At 43.2% G+C, this 24550-nt stretch overlaps 1 protein-coding gene and 1 long non-coding RNA gene across 6 annotated transcripts in view; one reads left to right on the top strand and one right to left on the bottom strand.

The window, feature by feature from the left end:
• Nucleotides 1-4540: 4540 nt before the first annotated feature.
• RALGAPA1 (Ral GTPase activating protein catalytic subunit alpha 1) overlaps nt 4541-24550 on the bottom strand; it is a 448263-nt gene continuing 428253 nt past the window's right edge. For 4 of the 5 annotated variants that reach the window (XM_073554214.1, XM_073554210.1, XM_073554212.1 and 1 more), the window contains one exon: nt 4541-5872. In XM_073554214.1, coding sequence (XP_073410315.1) covers nt 5727-5872 — 146 coding nt within the window. In that variant the 3' untranslated portion in view covers nt 4541-5726. Of the gene's footprint in view, nt 5873-18547; nt 18578-24550 lie in introns of all 5 variants that reach the window. The other variant, XM_073554211.1, reaches the window with a different exon arrangement.
• Nucleotides 15053-15720, top strand: LOC141058056 (uncharacterized). The gene is made up of 2 exons (XR_012222082.1): nt 15053-15371; nt 15581-15720. It is a non-coding gene; the product is annotated as an uncharacterized lncRNA (long non-coding RNA).

The raw sequence follows: 24550 nt of genomic DNA, 5'->3' as shown, positions 1-24550 counted from the left end.
ATATGACAGTGTCCGGTCTCGTGCAGACAGCCATATTTTTGGTCCGAGAGTGATCCAACAAAACATCATATCACTCTCGGACCAATGTTATTCTGTGGGGTCGTGCACTCCCATCGGTGCTGCCGACAATCTACTCGTAACGGGTATTGATGACCACAGATCTAGAAATACAGTGACAGGATCCACGTTTTAGACATTTCTGGTAGAACGTGTGGACATAGATCTCACATGAGACTGCGGTAAATGACCTCCGTTCCTCATGCCCCATGTGGTTATGGGCACCCTGTGAAATGATTGGTGGATGATCTACGTTTACCAAACCAAAAAAATAGATAAAACCGTGTAAAAGTCCAGAAAAGTGCAGGTAGTGGGTCTTATTCCAGCAGAACTGCGTTTATGCAGCAAAGTTCATGAAGTGTTAAGGTACAGTTCCACCTGCCGACCAGGGCCACCGAATGCCACTGATTGGCTATCGACAAGTTTAGGTAGACGAAGGATTTTATATGTTACGGACAAATTATTAATCTGATGGTGCTGTGTGCATAGAATATCATCGGCAGCCCATGTCCTGCTTACACGGGACGATGAGCTGACGATGACTGTAATGCATGAATCACAGGATGAACCAGCACTTCCTTGCATGTTCCCATGAGCCGATAATTAGAACGAGCATCGGGCTAAATGAGCTGTTATTTTAGGTTTTATAAAAGACTGTAGATTCACAGTTCTGGTCTGGTTGCATAATTGAGCTCTACTCTATCAGCATGATGGGGCGCTAACCTACAACCCTAGACCTCAACTTTACATATGTTTACCATTCTTCGAAAAGTGATAATGAACAGTGAGTAAATGCCAGACACTAGTAACGCCCTAGAGTAAGTAGCTGTAAGGACGGTGCCATCTGTTCAATCAATCGGACCTCCATCTGTAGTCTGACCCCGCGCCGCCCAGCAATAGATTATTCTTACACAATCCTGTCTGTCACAAGGTAAATGGCTGTGTGACCGTAATAATTAAATGTAGTATGTGTTATTATAGAGAATGCTAAATATACGCTCTTCTCCAATATTCATCTATCTACATAAAGAAAAGTGTTCAGGGTCCATCTGGTGGACCTCACCCTGACTGCATTGCCGAATATTAAATATCTGGGCACAGTGTGTAGCCTCTAGTAATGAGCGAATATGTTCGGATAAGGTGTTCTCTGAGTGTGTTCGGGTTCTAACCGAGCGTCTTCGAGTCTCTGCAGCTGATCAACACCCTCAACACATGCAGGGAACAGCCACGAGACATGCAGCCACAGAGACTCGAACATATTATTCCAGCACGCCAAAGACACTCCGTTAGCACATAAGCGCACTCCGATAACACCTTATTCCAGCACATTCGCTCATCAATGGTATATATGCCCCAATTCAAAGAGGCTGCATACAAGGTGTCCATTGTAGAGGCTGTCCACTTTATCTTTATTCTAGCAGATATGATTTGTGGAACTTACTAACAGTATTACAGGTTCTTCTCCTATAGTTGTTAGTGCCATCTTCCTAAAAGACTGCACAGCTCTCCGGTCCATAAAATTGCAGCCTGCGGAGGAGCAGTGACACGACCGGTCCAGCTTCTTAAGAGCAGTGTTTTACAAGTGGATGATGTGGGTGATGGACAGGTCTGGTCTCATGCCGTGAGGAAGACGGCACTAAGAAGTGCCGGAGAAGAATCTAAGATGCATCTATATTAGTAAGTTCTTATTCCCCCACAGAAAGAAAAGAAAAAAAGACTTGTAGTTTTGAATGACACCATTATTTTACCATACAATGTACTGGAAATCGGGTAAAAAAAAAAAAAAAGACCCCAAACCCACAAAATTAAGTCTTAGTTATTTTTGTTTATATTAATATCATTCAATAAAAATTACCTCCTGTCTCTTACATCAGTTCTACGCCCCCGGAAGAAGCGAGCAGCGAAACGGCACCCGTCGGGCAGTGAGGGAGAGCACAGTCCCACACTAGCATTCGTGGCCAACACTATCAGCCGCGCAACCTATTCACCAGTCTTACCCAGGTAATGAATGTTTCTATTGGAAGTTTATTCCAGTTGTATTTCTGGTGATGATATCGTATTTCATTGGTGGAAATTTCATATACTGTGGCATGTTACTTTTTGTGCAGCTACTACTAAGGGAATGGTCCGGTATATTAGTACATTTTTGCATTGTTGTCCTGATCTACTGTATTCACTATGAATAATAATCTTTTGACACTAATATTCTTTGGATGCACTATAGTGTCTGGGCTGCTACAGTATTTTTACATTGACTCCCCTTTGCACTATAGCGGGTTGCTTTGATATTCCTCCATATCATTATATGATGAATTTGTATTGTGCCTCTCCCTCTGCATGGAGGTTTCAGTCCTGTATATTTTAATATCCTTCTATTTTAATCTGTTATTTAATAAAAATTGATCTATTTATTTCATTTTGTTGGAATCTCTTCGGATCTGGTGGTAATGGTACCACAAAAGACACCTTTTGATATATATTGTTGGAAGTGTCTAACAGCTATTTACTTTCTGCACACATTGGTAATATCATGTTTAGTAAATGCTTATATTCCCTATGTACCGTATTTTTCCGACTGTAAGACGCACCTAGGTTTTAGAGGAGAAAATTAGAAAAAAAAATTTGAAGCAAAAAATGTGGTCAATTCTGTACTAATCTTTCCAATCCAGGTATACATGTCTTGCTAATACCTAGCCTGGTAGGCATGGCCCCCTCATCCGTAGCCTGGTAGGCATGGTCCCCCTCATCCCCATTCTGATAGGCATGGTCCGCTACTTCATCCCCATCCTGGTGGGCATGGTCCCCCTCATCCCTAGCCTTGTATGCATGGCCCCCCACTTGCCAAGCCTGGTAGGGATGAACCCCCTCTTCCAAGCCTGGTAGGCAAGACGGTCCTATTCCCTATCCTGGTATGCATGGCCCCCCACTTACCAAGCCTGGTAGGGATTAACCCCCTCTTCAAAGCCTGGTAGGCAAGACGGTCCTATTCCCTATCCTGGTATGCATGGCCCCCCACTTACCAAGCCTGGTAGGCATGACCCCCCCCTCTTTCAAGCCTGGTAGGCATGGTGCTCCTTTTCCCTATCCTGGTATGCATGGCCCCATCATCCCCATCCTGGTAGGCATGGTGCCCCTCATCACTTTCCTGTTATGCATGGCCCCCATCATGAAAACATTAAAAAAAAAACCAAACCATTAAACCTACCTTCCCTGTGCTTTGTCGCAGCATCTTGTTCCGATGCTGCCAGAAGCTGATTTAAGCTTGTAAGCAGCGCATGGCAGTGACGTTGTGCGCTGCCTACAAGAAGAGGACAGCTGTGGGAATACTCACTGCTCTCCACGCCGGGACTATGTGCGTGTGGAGCAGTGAATATTCATTGTTCTTTAATAGCAGCACAGTTGACGTAGCCGCCGGGCGTTTACGAGTGCCTGCAACAAAAGTGAGTGAATGTTCACTGCTCTCCACTCTTTAAAAGCGGGCACACGTGATTGCCCGGTAGCTGTGACAGCAGTAACCACTATTAAAGATCAATTAATATTCACTGCTTCCCATGCCAATTATATTATAATTAATAGGGAAGCCTCTTCAAGAAGTGGTCCAGAGAATAAAATTTTTTTTTGTTGTAATAGCTCAGCCTGCTTAAAAATAACTTGCTCCCCAGTTATACCCCACAGCTCCTGGTCTGAGGCTTAAAGAGAACCTGTCACCATGAAAAAGCAGTCTGGTCTGCACTCACCATGTTATAGAGGAGGAACTAAGCAGATTGATATATAGTTTTTAAGAAAAGGTTCAGTATAACCTGTGTTTTAATCATTTAAACCTCTACTCTTTCCTGGATTATTGTTCCAGTGGGCAGTCCCATCAGTGGTCTGGTGGGCGGTCCTCTCAGTGATTGTAGGCACACTTATACCAAAAAAAAAAAGCTGCCAGAGACAGCTATCAGTTACTGATAGGAGCTCCCACCGGATCAAAAATCCCAGAAAGAGCAGAGGTTTAAATGATTAAAACTAGATATATTAATCTACTCTGTTCTATAACATGGTGCCTGGAGAATGGACTTCATTTTCATGGAGAAACAGTTTTCCTTAACCTGATCTAGTCTCATCCATCACAGACTCTGAAAATGCCAGCCTATCACTAGCCACAGCATTGATCTGGCTAAGGCAGTGAATGTACATATAACTAAAAAAGCGAGGACCACCTCAGGACATGAGCTGCGGGGGGATTGTTGGGGATGAATCATTTCATTTAAGCTATTGGAGGCATACGAGCGATAGTTTCATATTCTCTAGAAAACGCCTTTAAATAGTTTTCCCACATCCATTTCAGCACAGCCCTTCAGTGTCCTGCTACATGATGGGATCGGTCCCAGTCTCCCATGAGCTTCAAAGCACTACCGACATCGCAGCCAAGATATTGAGTATGTTTTTGGCCATTTGTGACTTTTTTTAATAAAATCTACAAAAGAGACAAAATAAACCATTAATGCAAAAATGGTTTTAGATTTATTATTTGTGACACAAACGAAAACAACGCATTCATTAATATATTCATGGCCTAACTGCAGAGTGACGTAGAAATCAGTGCTTAACAAAGTGGAGTCATTAAAAGGAAAACGTAAGCCGAGGCGGAGAATGGAAGCGGCACAATCTACTCAGCCGGCAGGTGAAATGTTATCAAACCAGTCTCTGTTCAGTCCTTTGGCATCTCTAGTGAAGGTGCTAGAAGCATTTCTTTCAAGGGCTCGTCCTCACAAGTGGCAATCATGTACGGCCACAGGAGGGCGCCATTGTAGATGAGCGCATTTCAGCATTGTGGTTATAGGCAGCCATAGCATTTGACATTCTCATTGCATACACTAGGCCATATGTAATAAAACGAATGGAACCCGAACATGTTTAACCAAAACTCGAAAGGACACTTCCGCATCATGGAAAGACCCCTCTAATACAAGGCAAATAGAAAATAAAAAGACCCAAACCAACAACATCTTTTTTTTTACTTTCTTGCATTTCTATATGAGGACATCTTGCATTTCTATATGACAGGCCCAATGCAAAAAAAAGGCTATATTCTTTTAAAAATGAAACTTTCACGGGCCTGTGAAAGGAATATAGATATGCATATATATATATATAACAAAATAATACATGTATAAAAATATTACGTGACTAGTTGTGTTACATTTTATTTATCTGGTTTCCTTGGATCAAATAAAAATAAAAAAAGAAACCTTATAATAGCTATTGCTGCATAACTTGCAGATTAACTAATATCTATAGGATTTGTGAAGGTGGTCCAAAGAAAAAAGGCAAAGCCAGATGGAACAGACCTCCATTAATAAAAAGAGGCAATAAATATAAGAGAGCGCAGAGTGTGGATGGGACATAGATATAAGTATGTGAACCCGGGAAAGCAGCAGATATACATATGGCACCCGGCATTGTATACAACCATTTAAAACCACAGAGATGTAAAATCTTAAATTATGTCTAAAAGTCCAGTGTTCTTAACTCAAATAAAACAGACGTGTAAAACCGAACTGAGGATTACAAAAAAAACAAAAAAACCGAGCGGGACCCGGATGCAAAGGCAAACCTGGAGGAGCGACGCCCAACTTTCCCTCTCCCGGTACGGGCAAATCCTATTCAGGAAGAAGAGATAAAAACTAGGACTTGTTGGCAGAGCCGGAGGACCGCCGGAGCTTAATGGACATGCGACTTTTGCTGGTCCGGGGTGACACAGAAGATGCCAATTCTGAACCATCACCCTGAGACAGTAACAGTTCATTCTGTTCATCACTTGGGGGAGAGTCTAGAAAAAAAACACCAAAAAAACAAAATTAATAATCAATAAATACTGATATACATTAACAGAGGACCACAATCCACTTTTATTTCATAGACTGAGAGGCGTGGCTCCTCGGCACTAGTGTATGGATTCTGGACCACCTTCTAACTCCAATGTCGGTTTGTACGTGTGCTCTGAAGTGATAGAATAAGTTGGTGCCATATTTAATAAAATTATTTTACCTGTGTCACAAATTGGGAAAAGTCCATTATATATTATAATAAATATTTGCCTTTTAAAATATCTAATGGGACAAACACCAGACTATTAGGCCATATTCAGACCACATTTTGCTGCCAGTTTATGACTCCTGATGAGTCTGGAGTGCCCCAACAGAGATAAAGCCTTCAATGAGGCAAACTGGGTCCAAAATATGAAGCTCTACTACAACATTATGTGCAGCTACAAAGATGGACAGGAGGCCAAAGCTTCATATTTTAGACTCCATTGAGGTGGGCGCATCAGAATCCTTGTTGTGGGCAATTCTGATGGAACCTTTCGATGAAAACATAAATGGCCAGAAAAACGTGGTCTGAACATTATCTAAGACTTGTAATTCTACCTACAGATTACATGCAGGGGACAGAGCCGATACATGACAGATGCAAACACCATGAGAAGGACTCCGCTGACTAATGGGGTTGACTCTTCTCCAGTAAAATAGAAGAACCTTTCATAGTCAATAGAGTCCTTCACTTGTTTCCATCCGTTGTGTAACAGATCCGTCCTCTGCATGAATTGGTGTTTCTCGGTTCCTGGAACGATACAGAGCAACAAAACTACAAAATTAAATTGTGAACAGTGCCCAAGTTATATTCTTAAATCATGGCACCTATATGATAGTCATACACTCACTGGCCACTTTATTAGGTACACCATGCTAGTAAGGGGTTGGACCCCCTTTTGCCTTCAGAACTGCCTCAATTCTTCGTGGCAGAGATTCAACAAGGTGCTGGAAGCCTTCCTCAGAGATTTTGGACCATATTGACATGATGGCATCACACAGTTGGCGCAGATTTGTCGGCTGCACATCCCTGATGCGAATCTCCCGTTCCACCACATCCCAAAGATGCTCTATTGGATTGAGATCTGGTGACTGAGGAGGCCATTTGAGTACAGTAAACTCATTATCATGTTCAAGAAACCAATCTGAGATGATTCGAGCTTTATGACATGGCGCATTATCCTGCTGAAAGTAGCCATCAGATGTTGGGTACATTGTGGTCATAAAGGGATGGACATGGTCAGCAACAATACTCAGGTAGGCTGTGGCGTTGCAACGATGCTCAATTGGTACCAAGGGGCCCAAAGAGTGCCCAGAAAAAATTCCCCACACCATGACACCACCACCACCAGCCTGAACCGTTGATACAAGGCAGGATGGATCCATGCTTTCATGTTGTTTACGCCAAATTCTGACCCTACCATCCGAATGTCGCAGCAGAAATCGAGACTCATCAGACCAGGCAACGTTTTTCCAATCTTCTACTGTCCAATTTCGATGAGCTTGTGCAAATTGTAGCCTCAGTTTCCTGTTCTTAGCTGAGAGGAGTGGTACCCAGTGTGGTCTTCTGCTGCTGTAGCCCATCTGCCTCAAAGTTCGACGCACTGTGCGTTCAGAGATGCTCTTCTGCCTACCTTGGTTGTAACGGGTGGCAATTTGAGTCACTGTTGCCTTTCTATCAGCTCGAACCAGTCTGCCCATTCTCCTCTGACCTCTGGCATCAACATGGCATTTCCGGCCACAGAACTGCCGCTCACTGGATTTTTTTTCTTTTTCGGACCATTCTCTGTAAACCCTAGAGATGGTTGTGCGTGAAAATCCCAGTAGATCAGCAGTTTCTGAAATTCTCAGACCAGCCCTTCTGGCACCAACAATCATGCCACGTTCAAAGGCACTCAAATCACCTTTCTTCCCCATACTGATGCTCGGTTTGAACTGCAGGAGATTGTCTTGACCATGTCTACATGCCTAAATGCACTGAGTTGCCGCCATGTGATTGGCTGATTAGAAATTAAGTCTTAACACACAGTTGGACAGGTGTACCTAATAAAGTGGCCAGTGAGTGTATATTATACACAGCCTGTAGTTAAGGTTTATAATACACATTCTATTGCGTTACATCTTCTGTATGAAACATTACACAGTGGTACATATCGTATGGTAACTATTGGTCCTACCAGAGTATAAGAACATATGTGCCATGTATAATACTATAGTTTTATTCTACACTATGATGTGTTATATTGTACATAATATGTATGTAATGTATCACAGCAGTTAGTATTGTACTCATGGATCTCATAAGTAAATCTGATAAGGTTGGAGCTACATGTAGATCTCCAAGAATTCGGTTATGTGAGCATCTCTCTGTGGTGGAGGCTATGGATCTCTTTGTACAAGATGTCTCCTCATAAATCACCAGCAATATATCAGCTGATGAATAAGTAATATACAATACGTGAAATGGAGGATGAATAACGTGTGGTTAAAAATGGTCACATTCATGATCCCCATTAACAAAGAAAGTTCACCACCACTTAAGGCCCCCATGCAAATTAGACTAAAGTCGTCCAAAGTCAACGACGTCAGTGGGACCGGGCAACAGTCTAACATGTATGGGGGGGCCTCCCGACTCTTCCGTGACAACTGATGTTAGGGGAATGAAAGATTCAGCATATTGGATTTCCAATGGCCAATCCTTTGTTTTCCAGGAGATAAGCTGTTGCTGGATGATTCTTCTCTCTACCTAGAGAGCAACGCAGAGTGCAGCAGAGCGTACTCCTAGATAATACGGGAGAGTGTGGCTACGCGTTCTTCTAGAGAACACCAGAGTGCGGCTGAGAGTTCTGGACAACACCGGAGAGTGCAGCAGAGCATTCTCCTAGAGAACACGGGAGAGTGCGGCAGAGAGTTCTTTTAGAGAAGAAGGGAGAGTGCAGCTGCACATTCTCCTGTATAACATCAGAGAAAGCGGCAGAGGGTTCTCCTGGAGAACACTGGAGAGTGCGGCTGATCCTTCTCCCGGAGAACAAAAGAGAATGTTGCTGAGCATTATTTTAGAGAAAATGGGAGAGTGTGGCTGAGTGATCTTCTAGAGAACACGGGAGATGGCAGCAGAGCGTTCTTTTAGAGAACAAGGGAGAGTGCAGCTGAGTGTTCTCCTCGAGAACATCAGAGAGTGCAGCAGAGCGTTCTCCTGGAGAATACCAGAGAGTGCAGCTCAGAATTCTTTTAGAGAAAATGGGAGAGTGTGGCTGAGTGTTCTCCTGGAGAACATCAGAGAGTGCGGCTAAGCATTCTTCTAGAGAACACGGGAGTGCGGCCGAGCATTCTTCTAGAGAACACGGGAGTGCGACTGAGCGTTCTACTACAGAACACAGGAGAGTGCGGCCGAGCGTTCTTCTAGAGAACACGGGAGAGTGCGACCGAGCATTTTTCTAGAGAACACGGGAGAATGTGGCTGAGCGTTCTCCTGGAGAATACCGGTGAGTGCGGCTGAGAATTCCTCTAGAGAACAAGGGAGAGTGCGGCAGACTATTCTTCTAGAGAACACCGGAGAGTGCGGCTGAGCATTCTCCTGGAGAACACTGGAGAATGTAGCTGAGTGATCTTCTGGAGAACACCGGAAAGTGCGGCTGAGCATTCTTTTAGAGAAAACAAGAGAGTGCGGCTGAGCGTTCTTCTAGAGAACATGGGAGAGTGCGGCAGAGCGTTCTTTTAGAGAACATGGGAGAATGCTGCAGAGCGTTCTTTAAGAGAACAAGGGAGAGTATGGCTGAGCATTCTCCTAGAGATCGGAGAGTGCGGCTGAGCATTCTTTTACAGAAAATGGGAGAGTGTGGCTGAGTATTCTCCTGGAGAACATCAGAGAGTGCGGCTAAGCGTTCTCCTGGAGAACACCGGAGAATGTGGCTGAGCATTCACCTGGAGAACACCAGAGAGTGCGACAGAGGGTTCTTCTAGAGAACACGGGAGAGTGCGGCAGAGGGGTCTCCTGGAGAACACGGGAGAGTGCGGCTCAGAGTTCTTCTAGAGAACATGGGAGAGTGTGTCTGAGCATTCTCCTGGAGAACACGGGAGAGTGCAGCTGAGTATTCTTATAGAGAACACGGGAGAGTGCAACTGAGCTTTCTCCTGGAGAACACTGGAGAGTGCAGTTGAGCGTTCTTTTACAGAACACCGGAAAGTGCGACTGAATGTTCTGGAGAACACCGGAGAGTGCGGCAGAGGGGTTCATCTAGAGAATATGGGAGAGTGCGGCTGAGTGTTCTCCTGGAGAAAACCGTAAAGTGCGGCTGAGCGTTCTCCTGGAGAACACCGGAAAGTGTTACTCAGCGTTCTCCTGGAGATCACCTGAGTGTGGCTCAGCGTTCTCCTGGAGAACACCGGAGAGTATGGCTGAGCGTTCCATTTGTAGCTGGCAGTAAAGAAAGAACAGTGCAGACAGCAGCTATCTGCTGTATATGGGGGGGAGTCTTCAATAAATTATCACCTGTCCGCTGGATAGGCAATAACTTATCGGTGGGACCCGCACTGATTGGCAGCATAGGGTAATGTTAGCAGTGCATGTTCGACTGCTGCTCTGTTTTTATCACCTATGGGGCTGCCACTTGTATTTTTAGGGCAGCACCATAGACAATGAATGGAGCACTGGTTAGTCATCTGACAGCCTCACCATTTTGTAACTGGTATAAAAATTCCTCAATTTGCTGATCGGTGCGGGTTTCTTTAGTGAGCAAATAATCACCTGTCCTACACACAGGGTAGTCGGTAATAACTTGTTTTAAGTAGACAACCCCTTTAAAGAGTATCGGTCATTTAGATTAACAATAAAACCGAGGATCTTGCTATTTTAAACTGCTTTGTAATAAAATGTATTACCTGATTCTGCCTTTTTAATGCCTCATGTGTACCCACGTAAGCGTTTTTTTTGTGTTTTTACCAGCAAAAACGCTTAAAATCGCTTACAAGAAGCATCCCATTCTTTTTAATGGATTCCACACTTTTTGTGCCCATTGATGCGTTTTTTTCCGCAAAAAAAAGCATTGCGGTAAAATACGCAGCATTCTCATTAATTTTGCGGAAAAATCTGCATTTCTAACTATATTCTATGAGCAGGAGGCTGCTCCTGTAAAAAATGCATAAAGAAGAGCAAAAATCGCGCAAAAAAACCGCTCGTTTTTCCTGGGAAGGAGTCCGTTTTTTTCTGCATACATGGGTACATAGCCTCATTCTGCTCCATAATTGCTGCCCATTCCTTTCCTTTACTCCTGTAATGGAAATCGGTAACGGAAATTAATATACTGCTAATCTTAAAATCTGCACCGCAGGTCAACATCAACGTGGGATACTAATCAATATCACATGGGCGGCAGATTTTCCATGAACAGAGGTTTTCTCCACACTGTAAATAATTGAAATTGCAAAGTACTTGTGCAACTTATCTTTTATTAATAATCTATTAATAATCTTCATTCACAAGAACGTACATATTTACATTTACAGTTCATTGCCTAGGTGACCGGCCACCGCTGCAGTCTACCAGAGGTGGCTTGTTTCATACAGCGATAACAAACTCTTTGCTGTAGAGCTTGTAACCCTGCTTGTAGCTCCCCTTTGCTCTTCCAATGCTATAAAAGAACAGGAGAAAATAGGAGTACCGTAATTGGATGCAAACAATGTATATAAAAAATTATTACAATCTTTCTTATTATATCATGCACAGACAATATATAAATAGCAAAATTGCAGCGACAAATCGACGCCAAAAAAAGACAGGACTGGGAAGGGGATATAAAATGAACCAAAGGCACCGATAATCACAGCCAAAATAGTGTGTAACATGCACAAACGTCAACAGCGGCCAATAAACATGCCCATATTAATTCAGAATAAGGCCTTAATTGGATTGAAAATATTCCCTAAAGGCAAATAGGCCAGTATGAAGTGAGGCAATAGTGGCTGGAGTGGTCAGCTGTATCCATAAAAAGTGCAAACAGCATCATATAAGACGCCAAATTGTAAAGGGGATATAACCCAGAACCATGGAGAGACCCCCGACGTGCGATGATTTGAAAACTGTGCCCATGATTTGCGGACGCGTTTTCAGGACCGGGGGTTCAGTAACAGGTGTATAGGGAGGGGCTATGACAGGGCGAGGAAAACGGCATGCAAGGACTTGCTCTATCCTCGGGCCAATGCCGTTGGCAGAGGTGGGGGTGTGGATTCTTTTGGTCCTATTCGATTCATCTCGACTTTTAACCATGAGTGGGACCATATGAGGGAGATTCTTTCTAAACATTGGGCTGTTTTGGGTTCCGAACCAGCTTTAAGCTCTGCCATTGGAGATCGCCCCATGATGATCTCTAGGAGGTCCAGGAGGTCCAAGAATTTAAAAGATCTCCTTGTCAGGAGCCATTATGTTCCAGCACCCTCCAACCCTTTTGGTTCTAGGGGCCCAATAGTGGGATGGTTTCCTTGCGGCCACTGTCTTGCCTGGTCGAATGTCCGCGGTGCTCTACGTTCCACACCTCGGATGGATCCAAAGAGTTCCAGATTGTCCAACGTATATCATATGGTAATACAAATGTCATATATTATGCTACATGTGGATGCCCCATGATATACGTTGGTTCAACTTCAAGAGAATTACGGGTCAGGGTGCTTGAGCATGTGCGGGACATTCTACCCTCAAAACTATCCCTCGCCATTTTAAAATGTTTAATAATTGTGACCCACAGACCTTTATGGTGAGGGGAATCGACTGTATTCATTTGGGGATTAGAGCAGGGAATTATAAGAAAATCCTAGCCCAAAGAGAAACTAAATGGATTGTCACTCTGGACATGGTGACTCCTAAGGGTCTAAATGAGTCCCTGAGCTTTGCCTCCTTTTTATAAGTTGTTGTGCCTCCCTTGCATCCACTGCTGTATATGTTTTCCCCCACTTCCGTGGTTATTTTATTTGTTTTTAACCCTTGTTTTTCATTATTTGTAGTTTACCTTCTTGTTTATTTGTTGGCTGTCCTGGATAAAAGGGACCCATCGGGACCTATGCTGCTACAATTTGTTCCAGTGATCTACCTGTGCCTCTATGTGACATCTCTAATGCATCATCTGGAATTGAGAATAACCATCAGGTCTCTCGTTCGAGTCATGGATATTTTCTATATATGTGTTATTTATTGAATGGGAATATGATATATATACATATTTTCTACATGTGATTATTATCTCTTTTGACTCTATATATCTATTGCCGCATCCAATGGTTTCAGCTCTGTGCCCGATATGTTTCTGATGCACTTATTATTTTGCTCCTTAACATTACGTCCCCGTATGTATGTGATGTATTTTGTCATCTGTAGACCATTGTTTTAAGCTAAATTGATTAATGACTTTATACCTCGGCTGTGCACATGCGGTCTGCGTCCCCCAGTTTCCCTCTCCATGGAGCTGGTGTCTCGGATGCCTTTGATGCAGGCGAGGGGCTCTTTCCCCGTGCGTGCACTCTGATGCCTGTCTTCATGTTTGAGGATCTGGCGGTGACGCGGCGCATGTGCCGCTACGGCTGCTGTGATTGGCTTACACACGTCACATGACGTTGCATGTGACCGTTACCACGGATACAAAAGGTCCTTTAGTCCAATTCAGCCTTCATCCCCAAGAGAAAGCGCCCGGTTTTGAGCACGAAATGCGCGTCAGGGGTCTCTCCACGGTCCTGGGTACCTGTGCACCACTTTGGTAAGCGTCTCCCCTTTACAATTTGAGAAGAGAAGAAAAAGAACCACTGCAAATAGCGCACACTGAACCAGTACAAAAACAATGTTTTATTGATGCAGCAATACAATTAAAAACATAATAAAAACATATGAAGCATCCCACAATATATAACAGTGAAGTATGGCATATCACAATTATAGATTATGCTGTAATAACCTGTATATCAACCATGTGGTCCAACCTCACTGCAATTAATCACAACAACCACCCCATAAACCTGCTCATGGAGACCAAGGGCCCTAATATTGCACAATCACTGCATGAAATAATTCCATGCATGTGTCCCTAAATATTCACTGGTTAGGGCACACAGGCCATAATAAGCGAACAGCAATATGGCCAATGCCCACAATCCAATATTCAATTGTACCACACAAAAATTACTCCAGAGCAACCAATAATAAGGTCGCAGTGAAAATACAGCTATAACCAAGTGGGTGCTACACCCAGGATCATACCCCACGCGTATCGCCGCAACCCATGCGGCTTCATCAGGGGAGGTACACTGATCATGATCCAACAGCCTTATATACCTTACTAAGACTCAAATGACTCGCACATGCACCACAGGTGAACTCTCCCCATCCAAAAGTTCCAATCACTACAAAAAGACCGGCGTCCCGGTCACTGAAGGAACATGGCCGCCGCGCATGCGCAATGAGCTGTGTGAGGAGTGTTGATAAAACAGGGGAGAAAAAAAAAAAAAAATCCCTCAAAAAATTTTTCTTTGAAAAAAATTTTCTTTCTCTTTTTCGCACCTGCGTCCAGTGAGACGCATGGAGTTCTCCCCTGAAACGCAAGCCTCACGCCCCCACATGCTGGCCAAAGAAGTCAATCAAGGTCAGCACCAAGCGGTAACCCACACCCGGGCGCGAGGCTGCAGCTCCAACGACACACAGTTCTCACAAGAGCATGCAACATGAAGAACAGACACAACAATGAGACAGACAGAAACACATAGGGAGGGGGTCACAACATGAAAAGGAGCCATAAGCTAATTAGGGTTAATGTGAAGCATGAACACCGGTACATGTCATAAAAGACATTAAAAATATAACAATGGCTACCTATCCTCGGGGTAGCATTTCACGAGCTTATCAGCGAGCGAATGGTACAACGCAGGACTCTCTCCTGGTTACTCGTGACAAGATTCGGAGTGTGATGCCCCGGTTCATTACACAATATAATAGTCAGTGGTCACAGGTGAGAGAAGTGATTGGGAGACATTGGGGTATACTTACAACGGACTTGCAGACGTCTGCTCTGGTGCCGGAACGGCCCTGTATAACAGCAAGAAGGGCCCCAAACTTTAAGGATATTTTAACAAAAAGTCACTATATGAGACCAGTAATTGGGTTGGAAAGGGGAATAATGCTTAGGGGCTCATTTGCATGTGGCAATTGTAGCATATGCCCCCATATGCATTCCATCAGGGATTATTTTGTGAACCCAAGAGACGGCACTAGACATAGGTTAAGGTCATATATGAACTGCAAAACTACTTGTGTGGTTTATGCTTTAATCTGTCCATGTCATCAGGTTTACGTTGGTCAAACTTCTCAGGAATTACGCCGGAGGATCCAGAAGCATTTCTCAACAATCAACCTGGCACGTATTGATCAAACCAAGGGCAAGGTGTTGACATCTGTGGCAGCCCATTTCTTGAACCACCATGCTGGTAAGATTGCTGGTACTATGGTGGTCACATTGGAGAAAATATCATTATCCAATAGGGGGGGGTTCACCCAGAAAGCTATTATTACAAACAGAGTCCAGATGGATTTTTAATTTGGACTCACTGAGCCCAAGGGGTCTAAATGAGGAGCTCTTATTTACTGGATTTCTGGGATGAATATTTATGATGTTCTCTTCTCTCCCCTCATGCAGTTATCCTATTGGACATCACTTCTCATGGGGAAGATGGTTACCCCTTACCTCATTGGAATCTCAGTCTGGATATATTGTGTTAGGTCTTCGTTCTCTTATATGTAACTAAAATCTGAATAAAGTTGTACTGTATTGATTTATATGGTTCTAATTGATAGGTTTACACGATGTCTCTGTAGTCTCTTTGAGATATTCCTTATCATTATCTTCTGTTTTCTGTATAGTAGGAGTCTGATGTGAGGGGGGTTTTATCATCATATTATCATTTTTGGCTGTGAGGTTTTACCTTATATATTGCTTGGGACATTAATCCCTTTATGGATTTTCTATCTAGTTCTATTGTATATTGTGACCTTGGAATAATATGGTGGATCCCTAGGTTTGAGCTCATGGGGACCATTGGGTTGGACCTGGGGATAGGTAGCCATTGTTATATTTTTAATGTCTTTTATGACATGTACCGGTGTTCATGCTTCACATTAACCCTAATTAGCTTATGGCTCCTTTTCATGTTGTGACACCCTCCCTATGTGTTTCTGTCTGTCTCATTGTTGTGTCTGTTCTTCATGTTGCATGCTCTTGTGAGCACTGTGTGTCGTTGGAGCTGCAGCCTCGCGCCCGGGTGTGGGTTACCGCTTGGTGCTGACCTTGATTGACTTCTTTGGCCAGCATGTGGGGGCGTGAGGCTTGCGTTTCAGGGGAGAACTCCATGCGTCTCACTGGACGCAGGTGCGAAAAAGAAAAAGAAAATTTTTTTCAAAGAAAAATTTTTTGAGGGATTTTTTTTTTTTTCTCCCCTGTTTTATCAACACTCCTCACACAGCTCATCGCGCATGCGCGGCGGCCATGTTCCTTCAGTGACCGGGATGCCGGTCTTTTTGTAGTGATTGGAACTTTTGGATGGGGGCAGTTCACCTGTGGTGCATGTGCGAGTCATCTGAGTCTTAGTAAGGTATATAAAGCTGTTGGATCATGATCAGTGTACCTCCCCTGATGAAGCCGCATGGGTTGCGGCGATACGCGTGGGGTATGATCCTGGGTGTAGCACCCACTTGGTTATAGCTGTATTTTCACTGCGACCTTATTATTGGTTGCTCTGGAGTAATTTTTGTGTGGTACAATTGAATATTGGATTGTGGGCATTGGCCATATTGCTGTTCGCTTATTATGGCCTGTGTGCCCTAACCAGTGAATATTTAGGGACACATGCATGGAATTATTTCATGCAGTGATTGTGCAATATTAGGGCCCTTGGTCTCCATGAGCAGGTTTATGGGGTGGTTGTTGTGATTAATTGCAGTGAGGCTGGACCAGATGGTTGATATACAGGTTATTACAGCATAATCTATAATTGTGATATGCCATACTTCACTGTTATATATTGTGGGATGCTTCATATGTTTTTATTATGTTTTTAATTGTATTGCTGCATCAATAAAACATTGTTTTTGTACTGGTTCAGTGTGCGCTATTTGCAGTGGTTCTTTTTCTTCTCTTCTCATGTTTATTATTCCACTGTTGCTGCACCTAAACCTTCATTTATATATTTGTGATTGGTACAGTTGGTGTGCCCCATTTTTGTTATATCCCCTTTACAATTTGGCATCTTATATGATGCTGTTTGCACTTTTTATGGATACAGCTTACCGCTCCAGCCACTATTGCCTCACTTCTTACTGGCCTAATTGCCCTTAGGGAATATTTTCAAGCCAATTAAGGCCTTATTCTGAATTAATATGGGCATGTTTATTGGCCGCTGTTGACGTTTGTGCATGTTACACACTATTTTGGCTGTGATTATCGGTGCCTTTGGTTCATTTTATATCCCCTTCCCAGTCCTGTCATTTTTGGCGTCGATTTGTCACTGCAATTTTGCTATTTGTATATTGTCTGTGCATGATATAATAATAAAGATTGCAATAATTTTTTATATACATTATTTGGATCCAATTATTCCTTTTTTCTCCTGTTCTTATATGCTTATGGAGTGGAACCATCTACTATTATGGCGCTTTATTTCTTTGGGTTGCCGCCTCTGTTTCTGTAAGAGGTATTGGGCTTCTGTTTGTATTTGTTCTTCCAATGTTGCAGAGTCAAAGGCACCTCTGCTTGCAGCAATGAAGGGTGCACAGTTTGGACCAACGGTACGACCATGCTATAGGCCCATAATCATCAGGACGCACTGCCCCCTGGCAAGCAAGAGCTCCACTAATGTGTTTGGCTATGTGCACACATTGAGGATTTGCAGAAGACATTTATTCTGCAAAAACCAGAGTATTGGCAAAATTAAAAACAGTTGTGAAAAATATCCGCATTTTTTTCATAATTTTGAATGGGTGAAAAAACGCTGAAAAGACATGCTACAGATGTGAAATAACGTTTTGATTGTTTAAATCTGCAGGAAAAGAAAATAAGCATCGTGTGCACGAGATTTAAGAAATTTCATTCACTTAGCGGGTAATATAATATTCTGCATTTTTTTGCCCATAGCAAAAAGGTAACGTGTGAACAAGCCCTTAAGTACTGCTGGTCTTCCAGAAACATGAAAGCGGCGCTCTGGATCCAGGTTGTAGCTCAGCACCAGTGCAAAAGAAGGAATGTAATATGTGGACAATGTTACTCAACCATGTACATAGAAGAGATCTATATAGAAACGACATTCATCTGTGAACAGATCCTCTAAATAGAGGAAAGAGCCCACACAGAAGAGACGTACAACGTAAAGATGGCACACTGACATACTGGCTAAACCAGACCCAAGACTCTGTTGGAACATTGTTGCATCCACAGAGACATGAGATTGCTTGGTTATTCCAACCACCGAGCTTATGGCTGAACACTAGACCCATGCATTGTGAGGAGGCATGCAGGTTAGTAAGGTCAATGACTATATGGCCAGTGATTTAGTGAACATGGAAGTGACTGTGAAAAGCAATGTTAGAAAAAAAATGGAGAATCAGGGCTTACCTCTCATAAAGAGAACAGAGATTTAATGATCTAAGAGAGGAAATAATAAAGCAAATATAAAAACACCAATCAAACATTTATACTGATTTAGGTAAATCAACGGGACACGGCAATAAATACTCAGGGTGCACAACTATGATGGAGACATATCCTCCGTCACGCCGGAGACTGATACAGCAATTATTCACATATCTAGGTAATAAAATCATCTTTGATCTGCTTAATCGGGATTGATTAATACTAATTGTACAAAAGGAGAGAAATCATTGGTTATTTATTGCGGCAATTTACAACCCTCGTAACAATCGTTTCCAGTGAGGATTCTGGCGTCATTATTGATTGCGAACAGTCATTAGAGGAAGCAAGAAAGCTAGAATTACTCTTCGCCTCTCTAATATAGATTTACATCTTAGTGTCTTACGTGTCAATAGAAATGATCATCACAATAATTTGTTAGCCAATAGTCTAAATAAGCTGAAGACGGCCGGTTAGGTAATGACAAAGGTGAAAATCTTGCCACGCGGCCACACAAAGGGTTTTCAAGAACAGAATGTGGAGAAATGTGAGGGTAACAGGCTGAAATGAAATCACCATAGGATAAGGTCCTGAGAAGATCCTGGGTCCAAAAGGAAATTAAAACCTTGATGAAGCCATCTCGGAGTTCTGGGTCTGCGACTAATATGTATGGGGGATTATAGTCACTATTTTAAGTCAGCCGAACCTGCCAATATTAGTCAATTGTCTGTGTATGGTGGTCTTCTGACTCTTTCCGACAGGTGATGTTGGGGAGAGAAGGATCCTGTCTGTTGGCTCCTCTTCCCGAAAACAAATCGGACAGTTCCTGTTTATGGGGAATTCTGAAAAGACTAGTTCGTGTCATGGTTTGAACAGGGTTCTTGCCCTGCACTCACAGGGTTAAGTGTTTGTGGCCTCTTTCTGGATCTGGGAGGGGTATTTATACTCACTCTTTACCAGGGTTCTCTGTCAGCTATACTGTTGTTCTGGTGTGTCTGACCCCTGGTGTGCGTGTATGACCCGGCCTGCTCCCTCACTCTGTACTCCGTCTCTCGCTTTGGTACTATTGTCTTCTCCGGTTCTGACCTCCTGGCTTGACTATTGTTACTCCGTTACAGTTTGTCCCTATTGTACCGTCTATTGCCCGTTCTGGTTTTCTGACCTATTGCTACATCCTGACTATCCATTCTGTCTAACCCTTTGGTACTGTATTGCTATCTTGTGCTTTGACCCTGGCTTCATCTGGTTTCTGTCTCTGTCTATGCCCCTTGGTAACATTGTCCTGTAGTTACCTTTCTAGGAGTTTCCCTGCAGCTCCTAGATCTGTGGAGCTTAGGCCACGCCCCAGAAGTCATGTGCTTTAGGTCCTGATACTCTGAAGCACGCATCGTCACCGCTGCTGCCCTGCTCCACAGGTATCTCTGAGCACTGTCTTTGTACTCAGGACACCCGCACTGGCTCAGTGAGCAAGTGCAGTGCGGGGCTCCTGACATTCCGCCAACATATATCTAAGGTAGATGGGGGCCTTCAAGGTTTCCCTGACAGATTATGTCAGGGGGGAGGGAGAATGATTCTGTCTGTTGGATTTGTTCTTGGAGAGATGAGCCAAGAGTTCTTGTGTATGGGGGGAGTCAAAAAAGAATTATATGGGGGGTCTCTACTTCCCAGCTCCCATATGGTAATCATTTAGATAATCCCCTTAACACCATGATGTAAATGTCCATTTATTCCAGCACCATGCCATCTATGCACATCATGGTGATCGAGAGGACACAGCTGATCATCAATAGGAAGATAGCTGGGAGTGACAACCCAATGGGATTTGAGAGCTCCAATCCCTTTGCTATGCAGCCATAGACTCAATTGTTTTAAAAAATTCTGCAATTATTAGAAATTCCTAAAAAGTAAGAACTACCATACCATGTATCTGGAGATTATGGGAAGAAAAGTTCTTTGCCCTGCACCATGCAAGGTCTCAGATTGCCAAGTACCAATTATAATAAATAAATAAATATATATATACACACACACACACATACACACATACATATATTTATTATAATTGGTACTTGGAAATCTGAGACCTTGCATGGTGCAGGGCAAAGCACTTTTCTTCCCATAAAATATATATATATATATATATATATATATATATATATACACACACACACACACACACTATATATATATATATATATATATACAGTGCCTACAAGTAGTATTCAACCCCCTGCAGATTTAGCAGGTTTGATAAGATGCAAATAAGTTAGAGCCTTCAAACTTCAAACAAGAGCAGGATTTATTAACAGATGCATAAATCTTACAAACCAAAAAGTTATGTTGCTCAGTTAAATTTTAATCAATTTTAAACATAAAAGTGTGGGTCAATTATTATTCAACCCCTAGGTTTAATATTTTGTGGAATAACCCTTGTTTGCAATTACAGCTAATAATCGTCTTTTATAAGACCTGATTAGGCCGGCACAGGTCTCTGGAGTTATCTTGGCCCACTCCTCCATGCAGATCTTCTCCAAGTTATCTAGGTTCTTTGGGTGTCTCATGTGGACTTTAATCTTGAGCTCCTTCCACAAGTTTTCAATTGGGTTAAGGTCAGGAGACTGACTAGGCCACTCCAACACCTTGATTTTTTGCCTCTTGAACCAGGCCTTGGTTTTCTTGGCTGTGTGCTTTGGGTCGTTGTCTTGTTGGAAGATGAAATGACGACCCATCTTAAGATCCTTGATGGAGGAGCGGAGGTTCTTGGCCAAAATCTCCAGGTAGGCCGTGCTATCCATCTTCCCATGGATGCGGACCAGATGGCCAGGCCCCTTGGCTGAGAAACAGCCCCACAGTATGATGCTGCCACCACCATGCTTGACTGTAGGGATGGTATTCTTGGGGTCGTATGCAGTGCCATCCAGTCTCCAAACGTCACGTGTGTGGTTGGCACCAAAGATCTCGATCTTGGTCTCATCAGACCAGAGAACCTTGAACCAGTCTGTCTCAGAGTCCTCCAAGTGATCATGAGCAAACTGTAGACGAGCCTTGACATGACGCTTTGAAAGTAAAGGTACCTTACGGGCTCGTCTGGAACGGAGAACATTGCGGTGGAGTACGTTACTTATGGTATTGACTGAAACCAATGTCCCCACTGCCATGAGATCTTCCCGGAGCTCCTTCCTTGTTGTCCTTGGGTTAGCCTTGACTCTTCGGACAAGCCTGGCCTCGGCACGGGAGGAAACTTTCAAAGGCTGTCCAGGCCGTGGAAGGCTAACAGTAGTTCCATAAGCCTTCCACTTCCGGATGATGCTCCCAACAGTGGAGACAGGTAGGCCCAACTCCTTGGAAAGGGTTTTGTACCCCTTGCCAGCCTTGTGACCCTCCACGATCTTGTCTCTGATGGCCTTGGAATGCTCCTTTGTCTTTCCCATGTTGACCATGTATGAGTGCTGTTCACAAGTTTGGGGAGGGTCTTAAATAGTCAGAAAAGGCTGGAAAAAGAGATAATTAATCCAAACATGTGAAGCTCATTGTTCTTTGTGCCTGAAATACTTCTTAATACTTTAGGGGAACCAAACAGAATTCTGGTGGTTTGAGGGGTTGAATAATAAATGACCCTCTGAATAAACTTTTCACAATTTACAAAAAAATTAAACAAAGAAATAACATTCTTTTTTGCTGCAGTGCATTTCACACTTCCAGGCTGATCTACAGTCCAAATGTCACAATGCCAAGTTAATTCCGAATGTGTAAACCTGCTAAATCTGCAGGGGGTTGAATACTACTTGTAGGCACTGTATATATATATATATACACACACACGAAGCAACAAACCTATAAATCAACAAGTCCATAAGAGCTTACAATCTATGGGGGGGGCCAGAGAGGAGGATAAGGGGGATCAGGGGAAAATTGCTACATAGTGTACAGAAAGCCAATTCTGGCTAGAGGATCAACCACTTGTATTGTGTAGTCGTTCAGTAAGGATGGAAATGCGACATTTTCAGGCAATGAAAGAAAGAAGGAAAGGAGAAATCAAGGTTTACATGTAATGGAATGACATGCCAAGATGAAGATGATCTGTGGAAGAATTCCTCAATCATAGACCATGTCCACGGGTGACTAGATGACTGATACACACAATGTCCAGCAGCACGTGGTAGACTAAGAAGGTGACACACAAAATACAATTCGTACTGGCGGCTTTACCGGCATCCTCCCAGACGCAGGACAGAGCTTTGTCTGACACCCTGGACTATGCAAGAATTGTAATGTCGGGTGGAGTCAATCATATGCTGTGAATAATAAACTGGGCATTATCTGCATTTAATTATCGGACAGCCATAGATATTTTCAGTAGAGAATTATGAGGGCTTTTAGGTTTTCTTTAAAAGTGCTTTTGCAAGGAATTTTGCAAGATTTGCATTTTTCACACCAGTTTTGGCCAGCTCTGCCCTAAGTGGATGGGATGGGAAGTGTCAAAGCCCACCCAATGAATTCATCAGAAGTTGTAGTGTCCAGGACTGGAGTAACATTTCTTGGGAGAAGTATGCCAGTGATAAGATGTGCCTAGTCTATCAACTGCTATGTGCTTCCTAATAAATGACTCCTGAGCGGCCCCCATTAAGATTCTGCAATGCCGGTTCTAATAAATTGTGGCCAAAGAAATCAGATATAGGGTCTTGGAAGATGCAAAAAAATCAGGCTTAGGAGAGGAAAAGAAAAGCCACCTACTCAAAGTATAGGTGATAACTTCTACAATGGTGGGATTCTGAATGCTGAGACCCCCACAACTCTTAGATCAAATGTCTTCTGCCCTCTGTTTAAATGGACCAGCATTGCACATGCTCAACCGTTTTGTTGCTACATTCATTCTCTATGGGATTGATAGAAAAAGTATTCGCTGGGTGGAAGGAATGCAAAGTACAAAAGCGAGATGGTAAGCGCAGAAGATATCGACAAGACAAGAAAATACAAGATACTCTAGTGATTTGAAAGCAAAGGTAAGATTGGAAATCTGAAGAAAAGCGGGAGAAGAGGGACCAGGTCAAGCTGAAAATATGAAAGAAAATTCCAGATGTTGAAGACACATTGTTAAAAGAAGGCAATTATGGATTACTTTAAAATAGGAACCAAGATGGTGGCCACCAAGATCAGTAACTGATGATACAACTCAGGAGCCAAGGAGGTAAGTGAAACAGAAAGCCAACTGTAATGGAAAAAGATGAGATCCAAGGGTACCGAACAGAGTTGGTACAAATGTATTTGGCAAGCCCTATTGCATCAGCCATAGCAGTAATCTGTGACAGTTGAAATGGGAGAGGAGAACCTCCTCTTACCTGATGGTGGCCGTTGCTCTTCTTTTGATTAGCTGGCTAGGAGCATTTTTACGGTGTGATGTGCATGTGATGGCATGCCAATCAAAAGAAGAGACGCAGACGCCGTCAGGTAGGAAGAGTTCTTCTCACATTGAAGTGGCCACAAACCACCTTCATGGGACGTGCGAATCGATTCGCACCCACTCTAGTACCTACAGCTCTTCCTAAAGTGCTGTTGATCGGTGGGGAGCGTGGTCCTGTCACTCTCCAGTGTGCTCCTCAATCGGCAGAAACTATTGCAAGAGCGGGCGCAGACCAGAGTACCAGATTGGTAGGAACTCTATGATACTGACCGATATGAAGAACATTTTAGGAAGGGGCTAGATATTAAACAATAAAATAAGTACCCTTTAAAAAAAAATAAATAAAAGTCTTGTTTAGCGTGGATGAGGACATCATTCTAGAATTGGGAAATGAATTTGTACTGACTGGCATCAGCCCATTAGTGGGACATTTCACCGTGTCTGTAAGGAATGGGTGGATGCCACAGGATCCAAAGTAATGGTTGTAAAGTACAGCAGCCAGGTTAGGACAAGAGATGTGGTGTCGGGACACTTGGTAGGTGGTCCGAAATAATGTAACGTATATTTCTATGAATGGAGCTGTTAGG

This window comes from Dendrobates tinctorius, unplaced genomic scaffold, assembly GCF_039654945.1.
Source record: "Dendrobates tinctorius isolate UK_male_01 unplaced genomic scaffold, ASM3965494v1 ptg000208l, whole genome shotgun sequence".
NCBI classification, from domain to species: domain Eukaryota; kingdom Metazoa; phylum Chordata; class Amphibia; order Anura; family Dendrobatidae; genus Dendrobates; species Dendrobates tinctorius.
This window is presented reverse-complemented; position numbering and strand designations above follow the sequence as displayed.